The sequence below is a fragment of the Balaenoptera physalus genome, assembly GCF_965194825.1.
Source record: "Balaenoptera physalus genome assembly, chromosome: 12".
NCBI lineage: Eukaryota > Metazoa > Chordata > Mammalia > Artiodactyla > Balaenopteridae > Balaenoptera > Balaenoptera physalus.
Window position 1 is genome coordinate 2792916 of NC_138897.1, and position 14097 is coordinate 2807012.

Here is a 14097-nt window from a genome sequence, read left to right on the forward strand (position 1 = left end):
GGGCCCACCTTCCTTCCCATCCCACCCAGCTTGTCCCCCGCTGCTTCCGCCGCAGCCGGTCCTTCCTTCCAGCTGGGTTCACGCTCCTGTTTCCATGACCCAGGGCCCAGGCACCAAAGGGCTCCTAGGAGACTCCCCTGGGCTCCTCCCCAGGGAAGGAGCGACCCCATGTATGAGAGAATTCCTGATTTCCTTCCAAAACGGCAGATGAGGAAAAACGGGTCCCTGCAGTCCGCGAGTGGACCTGTCCAAATAACCAGCACTCGCTCCCCTGCCGGATGCTGACATTCTGTGGAGAAAAAATGATTCTGCTAACGAGACAAAAAGATGCTAAATTCAGTCATTCAGCTTATAACCTAAGTGATCCAAAAGATTTTGGCTTGGGTTTTGATTTAGTCATAACTGAAGCTTGGATATCAAGCCATCCAGGAAAACCTTTTTAGGAGTTTCTGAGAAGATTTTAAAGAAGATTAAAATCTTCGTTTAACCCATGAAGATTTTAAATGGCTGATTTGTTCACTTCCTAGTAAAATTTGGTGTCTGAGCCAACTTTAAATGCCTATCTGTATTTTAACTAAATCTATCGACCATACTTACTAGCAAATATTAGATAGAGTTCTTACTTTATAAAATTTCCAGAATAAAAAGAGAACCACTAACCTATAGGCCAGGAACTGTGTCTGTTTTGGAGACACAGTATCCTTAGAAACACATCCTCCAATATTTTTGGAGACACAATATATCTCTAGGGCAGAGCATACATATCCTTGATACCCAATTAATAAGCATCATAGAAATGAATGAATGACTTTAGAAAGGAAGGAAGGAAGGAAGGAAGGAAGGGAGGGAGGAAGGAGGGGGGGAGCCACCCTCAGAGAAAAGGCAGGGAAGGCTTCCATAAACTGCCCCAACACATCATTACGTTGAAGTATGAACTGAGATATTTGCTGGAACATTTTATACAAATACGCGTGAGCATTTTCCTGACCTAATGAATTTGCCGAAAGGTGACGATAACGTAGGGAATCGACACGGGCCAGCCCTCAGGGACAATTAATGATTGACTTTCTGTGCCAGCAGGAGACAAAGATGATGTTGAAGAATGAGATCCATTTTTGACCCAGAAATCTGATTTTAGTAACCTCTTGAGCTGCCTCCTAACCTTCTAGGTGTGAACCAGGGCGAAGCCATCGGCGAACGTGGAGTGATGGGAGGGGAAAAGACCACGTTTCTTCCAGTCGTTTAAAGGCCACTTCAGCCCGGCAGCTAACAGCACGGCCTTTGCATGCCTCTCACGTCTCTGTTTTTGGTCCCACTAATGTCTGTCAATTTTCTCTTTTTTTCCAAAGTAAAATCCTGCTCCGTATTCCGTGAGCTGGTTTGTCGGTTTCCTAGAGCCACACAACTGTCTTCCCGTTTGGAGTTCCTGAAAGTCCCACCATTTTTCTAAACTATGTTGCATGTTTTTTTGGTAAATTCTAGGTTGTCCAAAGATATAAGTGACCAAGAGTTTGAAAGGAGAAAATTTAAGCAGATTATTAATCTGAAAACCAATCCTTGAATTTAATTCTCAGAAGCTCTTTATTTTTGGAGAAAACAACAGAGTAAGAGAATGATTTAGCACTTGCATGGGAAAGCGTGGATCTCTACAACTCTTGTGTCTGTCCTTTGGCTCAGTCCTCTTTAACCATCCCCCGACCCTGGACCACGATGGAGCGAGCGTGTCCATGGAAACCTCTGGGATTCAAGGGCAGTTCTGGGCTCCTCTCGTATGTGGTCTTGGATCTTCACTGCCCCTGTCCCTTGCACACTTGATAACCCTTGACACCAAACCTTCACATGGAAGTAGCTGAGTGGCCAATGTCTGTTCCCAAACCTGGGCTGAAGAGAAGTAGCTTGGGGGTGCAGGGCAGGGAGTGTGCCTGGACAGATGGCCCTGGTCCAGCTTCAGTCCAGACACGAGAGCGGTGGACTGGAGGAATCTGGAAGCTTCTGGAATCTTCTGGAGCCTAAACCAGAGGGAGAGATCCCATGGTTTCCCAAGCTCCTTCCAGCCCTAAGGTACTCTCATGAAACTGGAAAGCGCTGCAGCCTGAGGCAAAGGGTTCTGGTGTCTGGATCAGGAGACGGTTTTATTTTGTGTATAGGATTCTCAGGAGAGGCCAGAGAGCTTCCTACTTCTTGTTGGCGAAACGTGAAGTGAGACCTCAGAGCCTGTCCGTTGCATAAGATCCGTGACGCAGACACGATGTGTGGTTCGCCCCCCGAGGAATGTCGCACCCCAGGCTGGACACCCGTTACCCCCAAAGGCTAACATTCCTTGTGTCTGAGCACCACAGTTTCCCCCACTCCTTTCTTGTGTTCACAGTGGAAGTTTCCCTTTGAAGCTAAAGCGCATTAGAATGCAGACTGGTCCTAGAGACACACATATCCTTGCCTTTCAGTAATCACTTGTCATTGCTACGTGTCACGAAGACAACTTTCTCCATCTTCCCGGAAGTGAGAGGGGCTCCCGGGGCAGCTGGAGACCGGGCTGGGGGCTGCCGGGGGAAGCCCCCTTCCTATAACAACAGCAAGCTCGAAAGTTCAGAGCCGCAGGCTCCATTCTCAGAGCAGAGCATCCATTATCCCCATTTTATAGAAGAGAAAACCGAAGCTCAGAGAGGTTCCGACACTTGCCCAAGGTCACACAGCCAGGGCGTGGGGTTGCTGAGACCCGTCCAGGTGGCTGGCTCTGGGGTTGTGCCCAGGTGCACGGCCTGGGGGACAGGGCTTCCCATCTGGGACCCACCCCCTCCCCTCTACGGTGACCAGCTCCCAGCCCAGAGCCCCGGGAAGGACCCTGGTCCCAGTTCACCATCCACACTCAGGGCACCCAGGCCGCGGCCAGGGGAGCTGGTCCTGGTCGTCCTGGAGAGGCTCCTCCAGGCTGGAGAATTGGGAATTTTGCCTTTGCACGTTAGAAAGGTAGGAGCCCCCAAATTTCACAAAGTCTGAAGGCTGCCGACGCCTCCAGGGAAGCAGACGGGAAGGGTCTGTGCCGCCCAAGCCGGACGGACGGACTGAGAGCGGCCGTCCTCTCTTGCAGGGAGCCGAGGGCCAGAAGCCGGGATTCGGCTACGGGGGCAGAGCTTCCGACTACAAATCGGCGCACAAGGGCCTCAAGGGGCACGACGCCCAGGGCACGCTTTCCAGAATCTTCAAGCTGGTAAGGTACCTTCTTCAGGCGGGCGGCGTGGGGCGGGTTCGGGGACAGGGCTGGGACTGCCGGCCTCTGGCCCGTCCCCGCGCCGCTTCTCCGCAGTCAGCGCCCCACGTGCCATCCCTGCCCGGGCAGGCGCTTCTCCAGGGCCAGGCCGGGGCCCCTCGGGGAGCTTGCGGACGTCGGGGTCGCCGTGGTTACAGCCGGGCCCGGGAGGCACGGGGCCTGGAGGGTCAGGCGGCGTCCTGGCCAGACAGCAGCACCTCCGTCCCTGAGGGAGCCGGCAGCAGCCAAGGGGACACGAGGGGACGACGGCTGGATGGGCGAGAGGCCCCGGGGACCACGGGCACCCGTCCCAGCGGTTAACACGGACCCAGGTCCCCGTCCGTCAGTGAGTGACCTGGGCCCCCGGGCTCCCTGAGGCTCGGCTTGTGCTCCGGACGACGGGGTGACGGACGCGTGGCCGGAGCCGCTGTGACGGTGGGGCGGGTACAACGCCCTCTGCCCGGCCCCCCCGCTGGTGACAAGATGGCCTCGCTTGGAGCGCCCGACATCTCAGGAGGGGCTCTGACAGGGGACGGGCGCCATCACCCCGGGCCGGAGCCGCACGGAAGAGGCAAGGGAAGGTTCTGGACTCGGAGGGGGGCCGGCAGTGGCCCTTCCCCCCAGGCCTCTCAGAGCCTCGCCCTCGGAGACGCGAGGCCGCAGCTCCCTCCCGGGGGAGGTCGGGGCGCCCACGTGCAGGGCTGCCTTCTGACCGAGGCCAAGCTCACCCGTGAGGAAGCCGGGCAGCCCGGAGCCGGAAGGGCCTCGAGAGACGGGCTGAGGGCAGCGGGCTCCGCCCCTGCGCCCCGGGCTCCGCGGGGTCCTCTCCTCGGGCCGCCGTTCGGAGCGACCTGCTTCTGCCCCTCCCAGGCCATGACTAAGCCCGAGGCGACTTCCAGGTGGCAGGAGGGACGCGTGTGGCCCCCGATCGCTCGCTCCCTGCTGGTCGCAGAAGCGTCCCGGGCCCGCTGACGGCTCCTCGCAGGAAGGTCACAGACCCCGGGGCACGGGGCGCATCCTCGGAAACGTGCCGCCACCGCCTGAGGCTTGGGGCCCCGAGAGCCGCGGGAAGGGGCTTCGCGGCGGTGGCGGAGGTCTCGGGACAGACACAGTGACGGGCTTGCTCCGGGGGGGCGCCGGGGGCCCTCGGGCGGCAGCCCTGTGGTCCCGCGGGTTCTGCCGCCGGCTTTGCTGAGCGCCCGCTCCGTGCGGTGTCACGTGCGGGCGAAGCCTTACGCGCAGGCCGCCGCCTCGTGAAGGAGCCGTGTCGTCCTGACGGGCGGGCGACAGAAAACGCACGGTGCCTGCTGGGGGGGAGGCGGGATGGGCTGAGCGCGAACGTGCCCCTCTGTGTCCTCCAGGCCACCAGGATTCCAGGCGGGGCGCCAGACACGGCCCGGCGGAGCGGGTGGTGGGCGCAGGGACACGAAGGGGCGGAGGGGCTGGCCTGGCACGGGGACAGGGCTCCTGGCGGACCGCTGACGGAGCACGGGGTGGCCTGGCCGGGTCCCGGAGGAGAGAGGCGGCCGCGGCCGCGGCACCGAGTAAATGGTCGGAGGGGTAAGGGGTTCCCCCCACAGAGGGTCCTGGGACCCTCCTGAGCGCTCTTACCTTGGCCCTGAATGGGGAGGTCCCCGGGATCTAGTGACATGGTGTGACTCATGTTCTAATGTTGAAAGACCATCTGGCAGAAACTAGCAAAAACGGGACCGGATTTTGCACTTCCTGGACCAGAGAGCAAGGAAGACCGTGTGCATTTCCGCGGCTGCCCATCCAGGGCTTTGACGGCTGAGCCCAGGTTCCAGCCACCTGTCAGCTTTTCAGGCTTAGAGCTGGAAGGGGGTCGGGAGTTGGGATGACCCCGTGGAGCCACGGCGAGCCTACCGTGCCGCTGGGGCCGTGTCCACGCAGATTTGAAGCTCCAGGAGGGCACCTGCCATCCCTGGCACAGAACCGTGCTCACAGGGCAGCTGGGCAGGGACAAAAGTCACCGTGTTCGGGTCCCGTGTTTTCTCGTCAGAGTAACAGCCCAGCCGCCACTTCCGCTGACTCTTCATCCAAACAGGCCATCACTTCCCTGTCGACATCCAACTACGACCAAAGCCCTGACCGCTAAGAGGGTCCAGTCAACTCCTCTTCCAGCTGGAAGAAACGTCATACGGAAGACGGACGCCAGTGAGGAAAAGGCAGAGCCCATCTGTTATGACAGGCGCGGCGCTGTAAGCACATGACACCCACGATGCGCTCAGCACCGCCGGATGCTCGCTGCGGGTAAAGGAAAGCCGTGATCCGGCCGCAGGAGGGGAGCCAGATGCTCGGTCCCCAGACTGGGACCGTCCTGCGTCCTCGAGCATCATGGTGTCAGCATCGCAGGCAAACGCAGCCCGACTCTCACCCCCTGTGGCGGCTTCCTCCCCGCGTGTGCTCAGTCCGGCGGCCACCTGGGGGAGGCGGGAGTTTCCTCGGACTCCTGTCCCAGGTGTTCATGAGCTCGGATGAGAATGGGAGCGTCTCCTGGGGAACACCTGCTGGGGTCACATCAGGTCACACGTGATTTAACATGAGAAGGTCCCGCGGTACGTGGCGTGGTCGTGTCACCAAGAGATCTGACAGCCCCGTGTGCCCCGTCTCAAGGGCTCAGTCACCACCAGCAAAGCACAACGGCTCCTCAACCTGAATCACCTCTGACCTCTGACCTGCAGAAGTGGGCTTCCAACTTGGTTCATTAAAACGTCGAGAGTCTACAACTTATGGTGGAAAGATTTGGTCAGGAACCCAAAGACTCATTGATTGGTCACCTAATCTTTAATTCAATATCGAGTCCCATGTGTGGTGTATCTGGTGGTCGGGATATACACACGGCACAGATGGACCCCATGACCCAGATTCTGGAAGATGCTGGACACTTGTGGGTGATGTGAAGCAGGACTCAGCTTTGAGGAGCCTTAGTCTCCTCAAGAAAAACCTTAAATACGTGAAGTGAGTGGTGAGTAAACCATGGCTAAGTTGGTTAATGTCAGATAAAACGCAGGGACTTCCCTGGTGGCGCAGTGGTTAAGAACCCGCCTGCCAGTGCAGGGGACACGGATTCGATTCCCGGTCCGGGAAGATCCCACATGCCATGGAGCAACTAAGCCCGTGCGCCACAACTACTAACTAAGCCTGTGCTCTAGAGCCCACGAGCCACAACTACTGAAGCCCTCACGCCTAGAGCCCGTGCTCCGCAACAAGAGAAGCCACCGCAACGAGAAGCCCGCGCACCACAACGAAGAGTAGCCCCCGCTCACCGCAACTAGAGAAAGCCCGCGGAGCAATGAAGACCCAACGCAGCCAAAAAACACAAACACAAAAACAAACAAACAAACAAAAAAACCATAGGCAGGACCCGCTCTTCAAAATGTCAATTCTGAGGCAAATCTGATAAGGAAATAAATTCTACCTCAAACGTCCAAGCAACAGAGACCATCACAATATACGTGTCTCGATTCTGAAACGTAGCAGCGAGATGGCAAGGATGCAGACCCCGGAGGAGCTCTGGGTCTAAACCCGGAACTGCAGGGTTTCCACCAGTGACCCAAGCCTGGCCGGGAGGTTGCCTGCAATGCCCAGACCATGTCTGGGTCCCCCCAGTCTTCTGAACAAGAATGTCCCAGGGCTGAACCCAGACGTCTGCAGTTAGGACGATTTCCCTCCTCATCAGGGGTTCTAACGCCTTTGGCTGGCTGACTTTGGGGAAATCACGCAACCTCTCTGAGCTTCGGCTCCTTCGACCAGGCAAGGGGGATGCTAACGCCGCCTTCCTCCAGGCTGGCTTGCTTGTTCACAAGAGGAAGCAGATGTCACGGATTTAGCTCGCGGGAGACACTCAATAAATTGTAGGCACAATGATAGAAAATAAAACCCCCAAATTTGCCATTTTTCATTTCACAAGGAGCCCTGAGGACATTCAGTGGCGCCTCCCGTGAACTGTCTGGCCAAGGGTGTGGGGGAACTGAATCCGTCTCAGCACAGGTGTACTTTGTCAGATGGGGCCGTGGTTCTGCTCCTGCGCAGGAATAATTCACACTTTCGAGGGAGCCCTAACAGGTTAATCTGTGGGAAATTCAGGGCAAGGTGGGCCAGGGCAGACTGGATCAGGGCTTCTCTGGCAGCGGCTCTGAGGACCGAGCACGCAAAGCTGAGCCGGGCTCACACGGGACCGGACCCGAGTCCCTGCTGAGGAGGGTGGCCCTGAGGCAGAGGTGACAAAGCCCCTTTGACAAAGCGTCTCTGGGTGATTCCTCATATCTTCAGAGGCTAGAATTCCACAAACCTTCTCGCTTGTGAAAATAAAATTCCTCCGGTGAGTTGTTCAGCAACATAGGGATGTTTCTGGAAAAAGCAAAACCCCAAGAAATCAGAACTACCATCTCTCTGGCTGACTGCGTTAATTATAAGGATCTGGGGCCCTCGTGCGTCCGTCACCTTATTTCTGGTAACGTGAGGGACGGAGGCGTGGACGAGGTCAGGTCAATCGGTGCCCGTCTGTCATCTGGTCAACAGGGTATTTCATGTCTATCTTGCTCTCTGGGGGCTCACAGTCTCAAGGGAATCTTTGAGAGATCAATTTTTCATCCATAACCTAAGAGAAAAGGGAAATCCAAAGAGACTAAAATTTGAATGAAAATTCAAAGGCAAAAAAAAAAAAAAGCGCCCTTTTCCGAGTTAATCTAAGTGACATCTGGGGTGACAAGTGCCACCTTCTCAGAGCCGATGCCCGGCCACGCTCCCTGGACGCAGTTGTCCCCGCCCAGCCGTCTCCACCTCCACGACTGCCAACTCTTGTTTTTTTTTTTATTGCAAATTGTATTTGTCCAGAAAACATGTCAATTCACATGTTTTAAGACCGAGGTCGGAGTTAGTGGCCAGCCCCTCCGGGAGGCTGGGTTTCTTGGTGACGCAGAAGAGGGCTCATGGGAGGGGACTGTCCCTGGGGAGACCAGCTGAGCAGTGGCCCCTCCCTGGCGGCGGCCCAAGCAAGCGTGTGCCCGTCACGGCAGCACCTCAGCTCCCACAGAGGGGCTTGTCCCTGTCGTCGTTCACGGGCCGCTTCCCTCGGTCCCCGGGATCTCAGCCGAGGAAACGAGCTCCTTCGAAACCTGGGAATATATCAGCTGAGATTTTCACGCCCAGAAAATGCAACGTTCTCAGACGAGACCCCAACTCTCTGCGTCCTATTTGCCCTGTGGCACTCGGAGGTCCGACGGGCTAAAGGATGCTGGAGACGTGGGGTCAAAGACTTGCCCCGTGCGACATCATCTCCAGAAACAGACCCAGAGGAAAGAGGCCCCGTGGCTGGCGACCCGGTGACCGCAAGGAAGCGGGGCGGCCGGGCGGCGCCGGCCCTCCTAACCCTCTGTTTCCTTTTCTCAGGGAGGACGAGACGGCCGTTCGGGGTCCCCAATGGCGAGACGCTGAAGCCCTGCCCCGTGTCCCGGAATCCCGTCCGTCCCCAGCTTCTTAACACAACTGCCTGGAAGTTAACCGCGAGCCGTAGATCCCTAGCGTACCCACTGCCCCCTAACCCTGGCGACAGCGCACAGCAGGCCCCGCGCGCGGCCCGCCGGCTTCTGGCCGGCCGCCCCGCTGTCCCCTCGCCCTTGGAGATCAGTGACGTCCCCCGAGCGCCGGGGCCGGCGACCCTACCCCGTCGCCGCCCCCCGTCCCGCGATGGCCCGGGGCGCGGCCCTGGGGACCACCGCGCGGGGCGCGCAGACCGTGCGGCTCCGAGCTTCCTTTGGTTTCTTTCCCGGCCTCCGCTGCTCGCCCCCCGAAGCCCTTCCCCTTCTAACCGATCGGCTGGGCGCGGAGCGGCTTGGCGGCGGGCGCTTTGGTACGTGACAGGCGGGCGGGCAGCGGGGACTGTCCCGCGTGGTGGCCGCGGCTCACACACCCGGATGAGCCGGATCGGCGCGGGCGGAGAGGGCGCGCGGGGGCAGAGTCGGGCCGGGCTCTTCTGGGAAACCGGGCGGCGACGGCACAGGCTCGGCGGGCAGCAGAGCGGCCTCGCCACGACCTGTTTCCACCCGAGCCCGGCGGCCGGCCGGGAGGTGGCGCAGCTCGGAGCGGTGGCAGGAGTTTCCGGGGAGCCTCATGGTGGCAGGCTGGTCACCGTGAGCGCGAAGGTGACAGGTGGCTTAGCTCAGCACGGCGGTGCACACGGCAAACACTAACCCCCCCACCCCACCCCCGGCGGAAACGTAACCGTCCTGCCCGCTTCCTCCCGGAAACCCACTGACGACGAGTACGCTGGCCTTTCCGGAATCGCCGGCCGAGCACGTGGGGATGGGCAGAGGTCCTCCAATCCCGCTCTTTCCTAACGCGAGCTGACATCTCCTGCGCTCCCCCCGCCCCCCGTAACCTACTGATTCCCGCCTTTTGAGTTCAGCATCTCTCCCACAAGCCCTCCAAGGAGCCCCGCACACTGGCGTCAGCCCCGCTAGGACGGAGATGAGGACTAGTCAACGTAACGCCCAAACGCGATTCTTTAATCCGCTTCTAATTCTGAATGTTTCGTGTGGGTTTAATGTCTATTAATATATAGCCTCAATGATGAGAGGATAAGAAAAAAAAAAAAGGAAGAAAATTTCCGAAACAAAACCTCCAAACTGCTTGACACACACACACACACACACACACACACACACACACACACACTGCATCTTTGAGATGTTGACTGAGTGACCTCCATTCGTGGCTACACCCAACAGCAAGAGCTGTGACCCTGGGTCTCGTGGAAAGTAAGCACTGTTCTTGAATATTGAAATAAAATAATACACTTTCAATGATACTTGCATGGCCGTCTTCTTTGGCTTTTATTCTGGTCTGTGGAATGCGAGCCCACGTAGAGCAAAACTCAGAGCTGATGGGAGTAGGCGTCTTACTGTCACAGGACAGAGCTGCCTCTCGTCACCTGTTTGAGGAGGTGAGTTACCATCAGATGGTTTGTGTATCAATAAGAGAAAGTGGAGTAGAGGCCGCTGTTAGGGCACTGAGTCTCTGACTCACAAGGAAAATAATTTTTAATTTATCTTTAAACAATCCTTTAGAGTATATTTACATTTCACTATCTTACCAGCATACCAGTCCCCGTTAACTTGAACTGAAGAATCTTTGAAAAATGACTTTTTGCCACGCAGAGAGATGACAAAGATAAGTGATACTGGAAATTTTATGTATAGTTGCTTTGGGTTACAAGAATCATCTTTCAAAAAGGTAAATGGAAATCTTTTGTTCTCCTTCTAACAAACCACTGGTTCCCTTCCGTCTCAGGAGCAGCCCTGAGAAACTCACAAATCCCAGCAAGGGAAGCGCCCTCCCCGTCGCCTGTGGGGTGACACCGGCCATCCTCAGGGAGCACCCAGGCTCAAGCGTGCCACGCACTTCCAATCCGACAATAAAAGCCGCCCCCCGCCCGGTAGCCTGAGGCCCCATCCACGGGGTAGACAGACGCCAAGCCATGCCAACCCCCAAACCCCTTCAGACCGAGGAATTTGGAAAAGCATGCAAAGACATCACATCTTTTCAATTCTGCTCTTCCAGTTGGCAAGTCTATTTTAGTGTTACATATAGAGAAAATGCATTAAATGGTAAACCAAGGGGTGTCCTAGAATAACACAGCGTTTACCATGATAATGTGACACTAAAATAAAACGACGCAAAATAGGAAATGAACCACGGAAGGGGTGTTCTCACTGAGCATTTATCCAAGCCGGTCTGCATTACCCGCCCCTCAAGTTGAAGGCAAGCAGTTTACCAGGCGGAGCTCCAAGAGAAGCGGGTGCTGGAACCCCAGCCGGGACACTCTTCCTCGTCTCACTGTGCTCTCCCCGAGGACCGTCGCTCGCAGGGTCTAGAGGTATCGGGAGGGCCTGCTGAACCAAGAAAGGCTCTTCCCACCAGGACAGGAAACCACGGCGATCACGCTTTCCAAGATATCGCATCCATCTGCACAGCCGCCTCCATGCCACTCAGTCCAGACCGAGAACCGTATGTGGCCTGCTGTCCATCCGGGCGGACGATGGTCCGAGGAGCTGGTCCAGGGTGCCCAGCCCGGCGGGAACAACCTCTGGAGGGAGGGTCGAGGTCGGGAGCAGGTCAGAGGTTAGCGGAGAGGATGTCGGCTCAATCCATGGGGCTGGCTTTATAACTCGGGTGCAGGCTGTAAATTGGAATTGGGATTTTGGGAGGAGAGAGAACTGGGGCCTGAGGAAAACACTGAAATAGGGAAAGAAAAGCCTTCTTGTAGCAACTGAAAACGAGAGCGCCAAGCCTTTAATTAAGTCTATTAGGGCTGTCGTAACACTATACCACCGGCTGGGGGGCTGAAACAATAGATATTTTCTTTGCTCGGGGTTCTGGAGGCTGGAAGCCCACGGCCAAGGTGCTGGCAGGGGGATTCTGGGGAGGCCGCTCTCCTTGGGCCACGCTCCAGATGCCGCCTGCCTGCTGGGTCCCCGCGGCCTCTCCTCTGGGCACGTGACACACTGCTGGTGTCTCTCCTTACGAGGGCACCAGTCCTCACCCTCATGACCGCCCTTAAACCCTAATTAGCTCCTAGAAGTCCTGTCACATTGGGAGTGAAGGCTCCAGCAGATGGATCTGTGTAGGGAGGGGCACCAGTTAATCCACAGCAGGTGTGTGTTTCTCGTGCAGCGACAAATATGTCCTAGACCCCCATGTGGCAAGAGTTTTAATTAAACCATAGGACTTTGCAGTGAGTACGCTTCCTTCTTTCCCCAAAAACGTAACATGAAGTGAAGCATCTCAGTGCATTTTCTATGGCGATTTTTCTCTTGTAAATAGCAAATAGTCAGGGAATCCTAAGCAAAGCGGCGTAAGGAGGAGGTGAGCAATCACAGCCCGGTGAAGCCGAGGGACGGGTAACCACTGTGGGGTGTCCACTCCAGTGCACGACCCTGGAGCAACGTCCTTTGACGGCATTTGCCCTGGAAGCAGAATCAACCACCTAACTTTCGAGGAACATGCTGATTTCAGTCGGGCTCTTGCTTGCCTCCCAGACAATCTTGACTTTGTCCCCAGGGGGGGAGGGTGACAGGTCCTCCTCTCACAGCCTCCTCTCAGCTCGACTTCCCCCCCACCGTGAAAGAACAACCGGAAGGCACGGAAGGGCGGGGGCAGGGCGGGGGGCGGCTGCTGAACCGGCTCCCAGACGCCAGGGTAACGGGAGCCACGGGGCCATGGGGAGGGGCGTCCCGGGTGAAGAGGGTGGAGGTGCCGGCACGACCCTGCGCCGGGTCTGCTGCGTAAAGATCTTATCCTTCCCACGTTCGGCAGCACCGGAAAGAGGTCTTTGTTGAAGAGTATATGAAGGTTTCTTTGTGCCACTCTCGCAACTTTTCTGTAAATCTGAAACTGCTTCGAAGAGTTTACACAAGAAGGATAAAGATTTCGGACTACTAAACCTGAGAAAGAGAATTCAGAGAGAACCTAGAAAACTGCGTGGTGACGAGGGGGCAGAGGGCCAGCTGCTGTCCGCCTCTGGCCGAGATAACATCAAGATGAGCTACTTCGCGTTAACCCGTAAGAACTTCTTCCCCTGGAGCCAGTTAGCAGGGTGACCTGCAATTTCTCTGTTCTGATACTGAACTAGTGGCGCAGAACCATCTCTTCTGGTCAGTCGAGAATTTAAAAATCAGGGAAGCCCCTGCTTACTGGCAGAAAGGAGAGGGTGGGGCCGTGTGCTGCCCCGTTTTCCACTTCTTCCTTAGAGAGCAGAGGGGTTTAGCACTTTAAAGGCGCTGTGTGACAGTAACGCATCCTCAGTGACAGGGACAACACTGTGGATGATGCAGAATAAATTAATCATTGACACGTGTAAGAAAAATTTTCCACTCATAGAGTACGCTGAGCCGGTAACACACTGCCAACAACTGCGAAACGTGGGAAGTTCTCCCCACCTGCCGGCTTAGAAGAAGACCCGCCGGCTTCCCGGGCGCTGGCAGGAGACCGAGGCTCCCAGGCCCCGACCTCCACACGCAGCCCAAAGCGGGCCAGGTGATGCCTGCACGCAGGGTGTCGTGTCCTGGGAGAGGAAGCAGGGCTTTGGGAACCCGAGTCTCCAATAAACACACAGCAAGCCAGCCTGACCTTTGCCTCGGTGAGACATACCTTGATTACACAGGTCAGTAAGAAAAGCATCGCTTGGCTCTGGAGGAAGACGTCCTCTCTCCCGAGGTCGTGTTCTCTTCAAACTGCCTTGAAGAGATCGTGGGGCAGAGGTGGCCAGTGCTTTACCCCTAAGACTTGCAGAAATGAGACAGACCCCTGGAGAACTACTTCCCGATACACCACAGCACACTGGCTAAGAATAGGTCCTCGAGCTGGGAAGGAAGACATCTAATCAACTAATTTTACAGACCAGAGAAGTGAACCGAGCTGCCCAAAGACAGGCGGCCCATCAGCGCCCTGGCTGGTCTGACCTGAGGCCCCAAGGCCTGACTCCCCAGCTCTGCCCAAGCCCAAGACGCACCGTAAACTCATGCCCTTGACTGTGTTTAAATATCAGCAGCAATCTTACACCACCAAAAAGCCACGCATTCTGGAAAAACTCGGCTGGGCCATTTTAAATAGTTGCAATCCACAGCAGAGGAAACAAATGGGCCACAATCTGATCATTTCTGAAAGAACAGCCTCCTTCCCCCACCTGCCGTATTCTAAACATTAATAGAGCAATATTCTTCCTACAAGCAAGCAATAAGAACTGCAAACTTCTTACCATTCTCTGAGCAAAGCCCAGGAAAAAATAAAAATCACCTTAGCTATTTCATATTTAGATAAATCTGAGTGAC

At 56.3% G+C, this 14097-nt stretch overlaps 1 protein-coding gene across 8 annotated transcripts in view; it reads left to right on the top strand.

Annotated features, from left to right (window-relative positions):
• Positions 1–10076, top strand: part of MBP (myelin basic protein) — a 110458-nt gene extending 100382 nt beyond the window's left edge. For 6 of the 8 annotated variants that reach the window (XM_082417748.1, XM_082417752.1, XM_082417747.1 and 3 more), the window contains 2 exons: positions 3089–3208; positions 8660–8845. In XM_082417748.1, the coding sequence (XP_082273874.1) occupies positions 3089–3208; positions 8660–8704 (165 nt within the window). In that variant the 3' untranslated portion in view covers positions 8705–8845. Of the gene's footprint in view, positions 1–3088; positions 3209–8659 lie in introns of all 8 variants that reach the window. The other 2 variants (XM_082417746.1, XM_082417745.1) reach the window with 1 other exon arrangement.
• The last annotated feature ends 4021 nt before the right edge of the window (positions 10077–14097 follow it).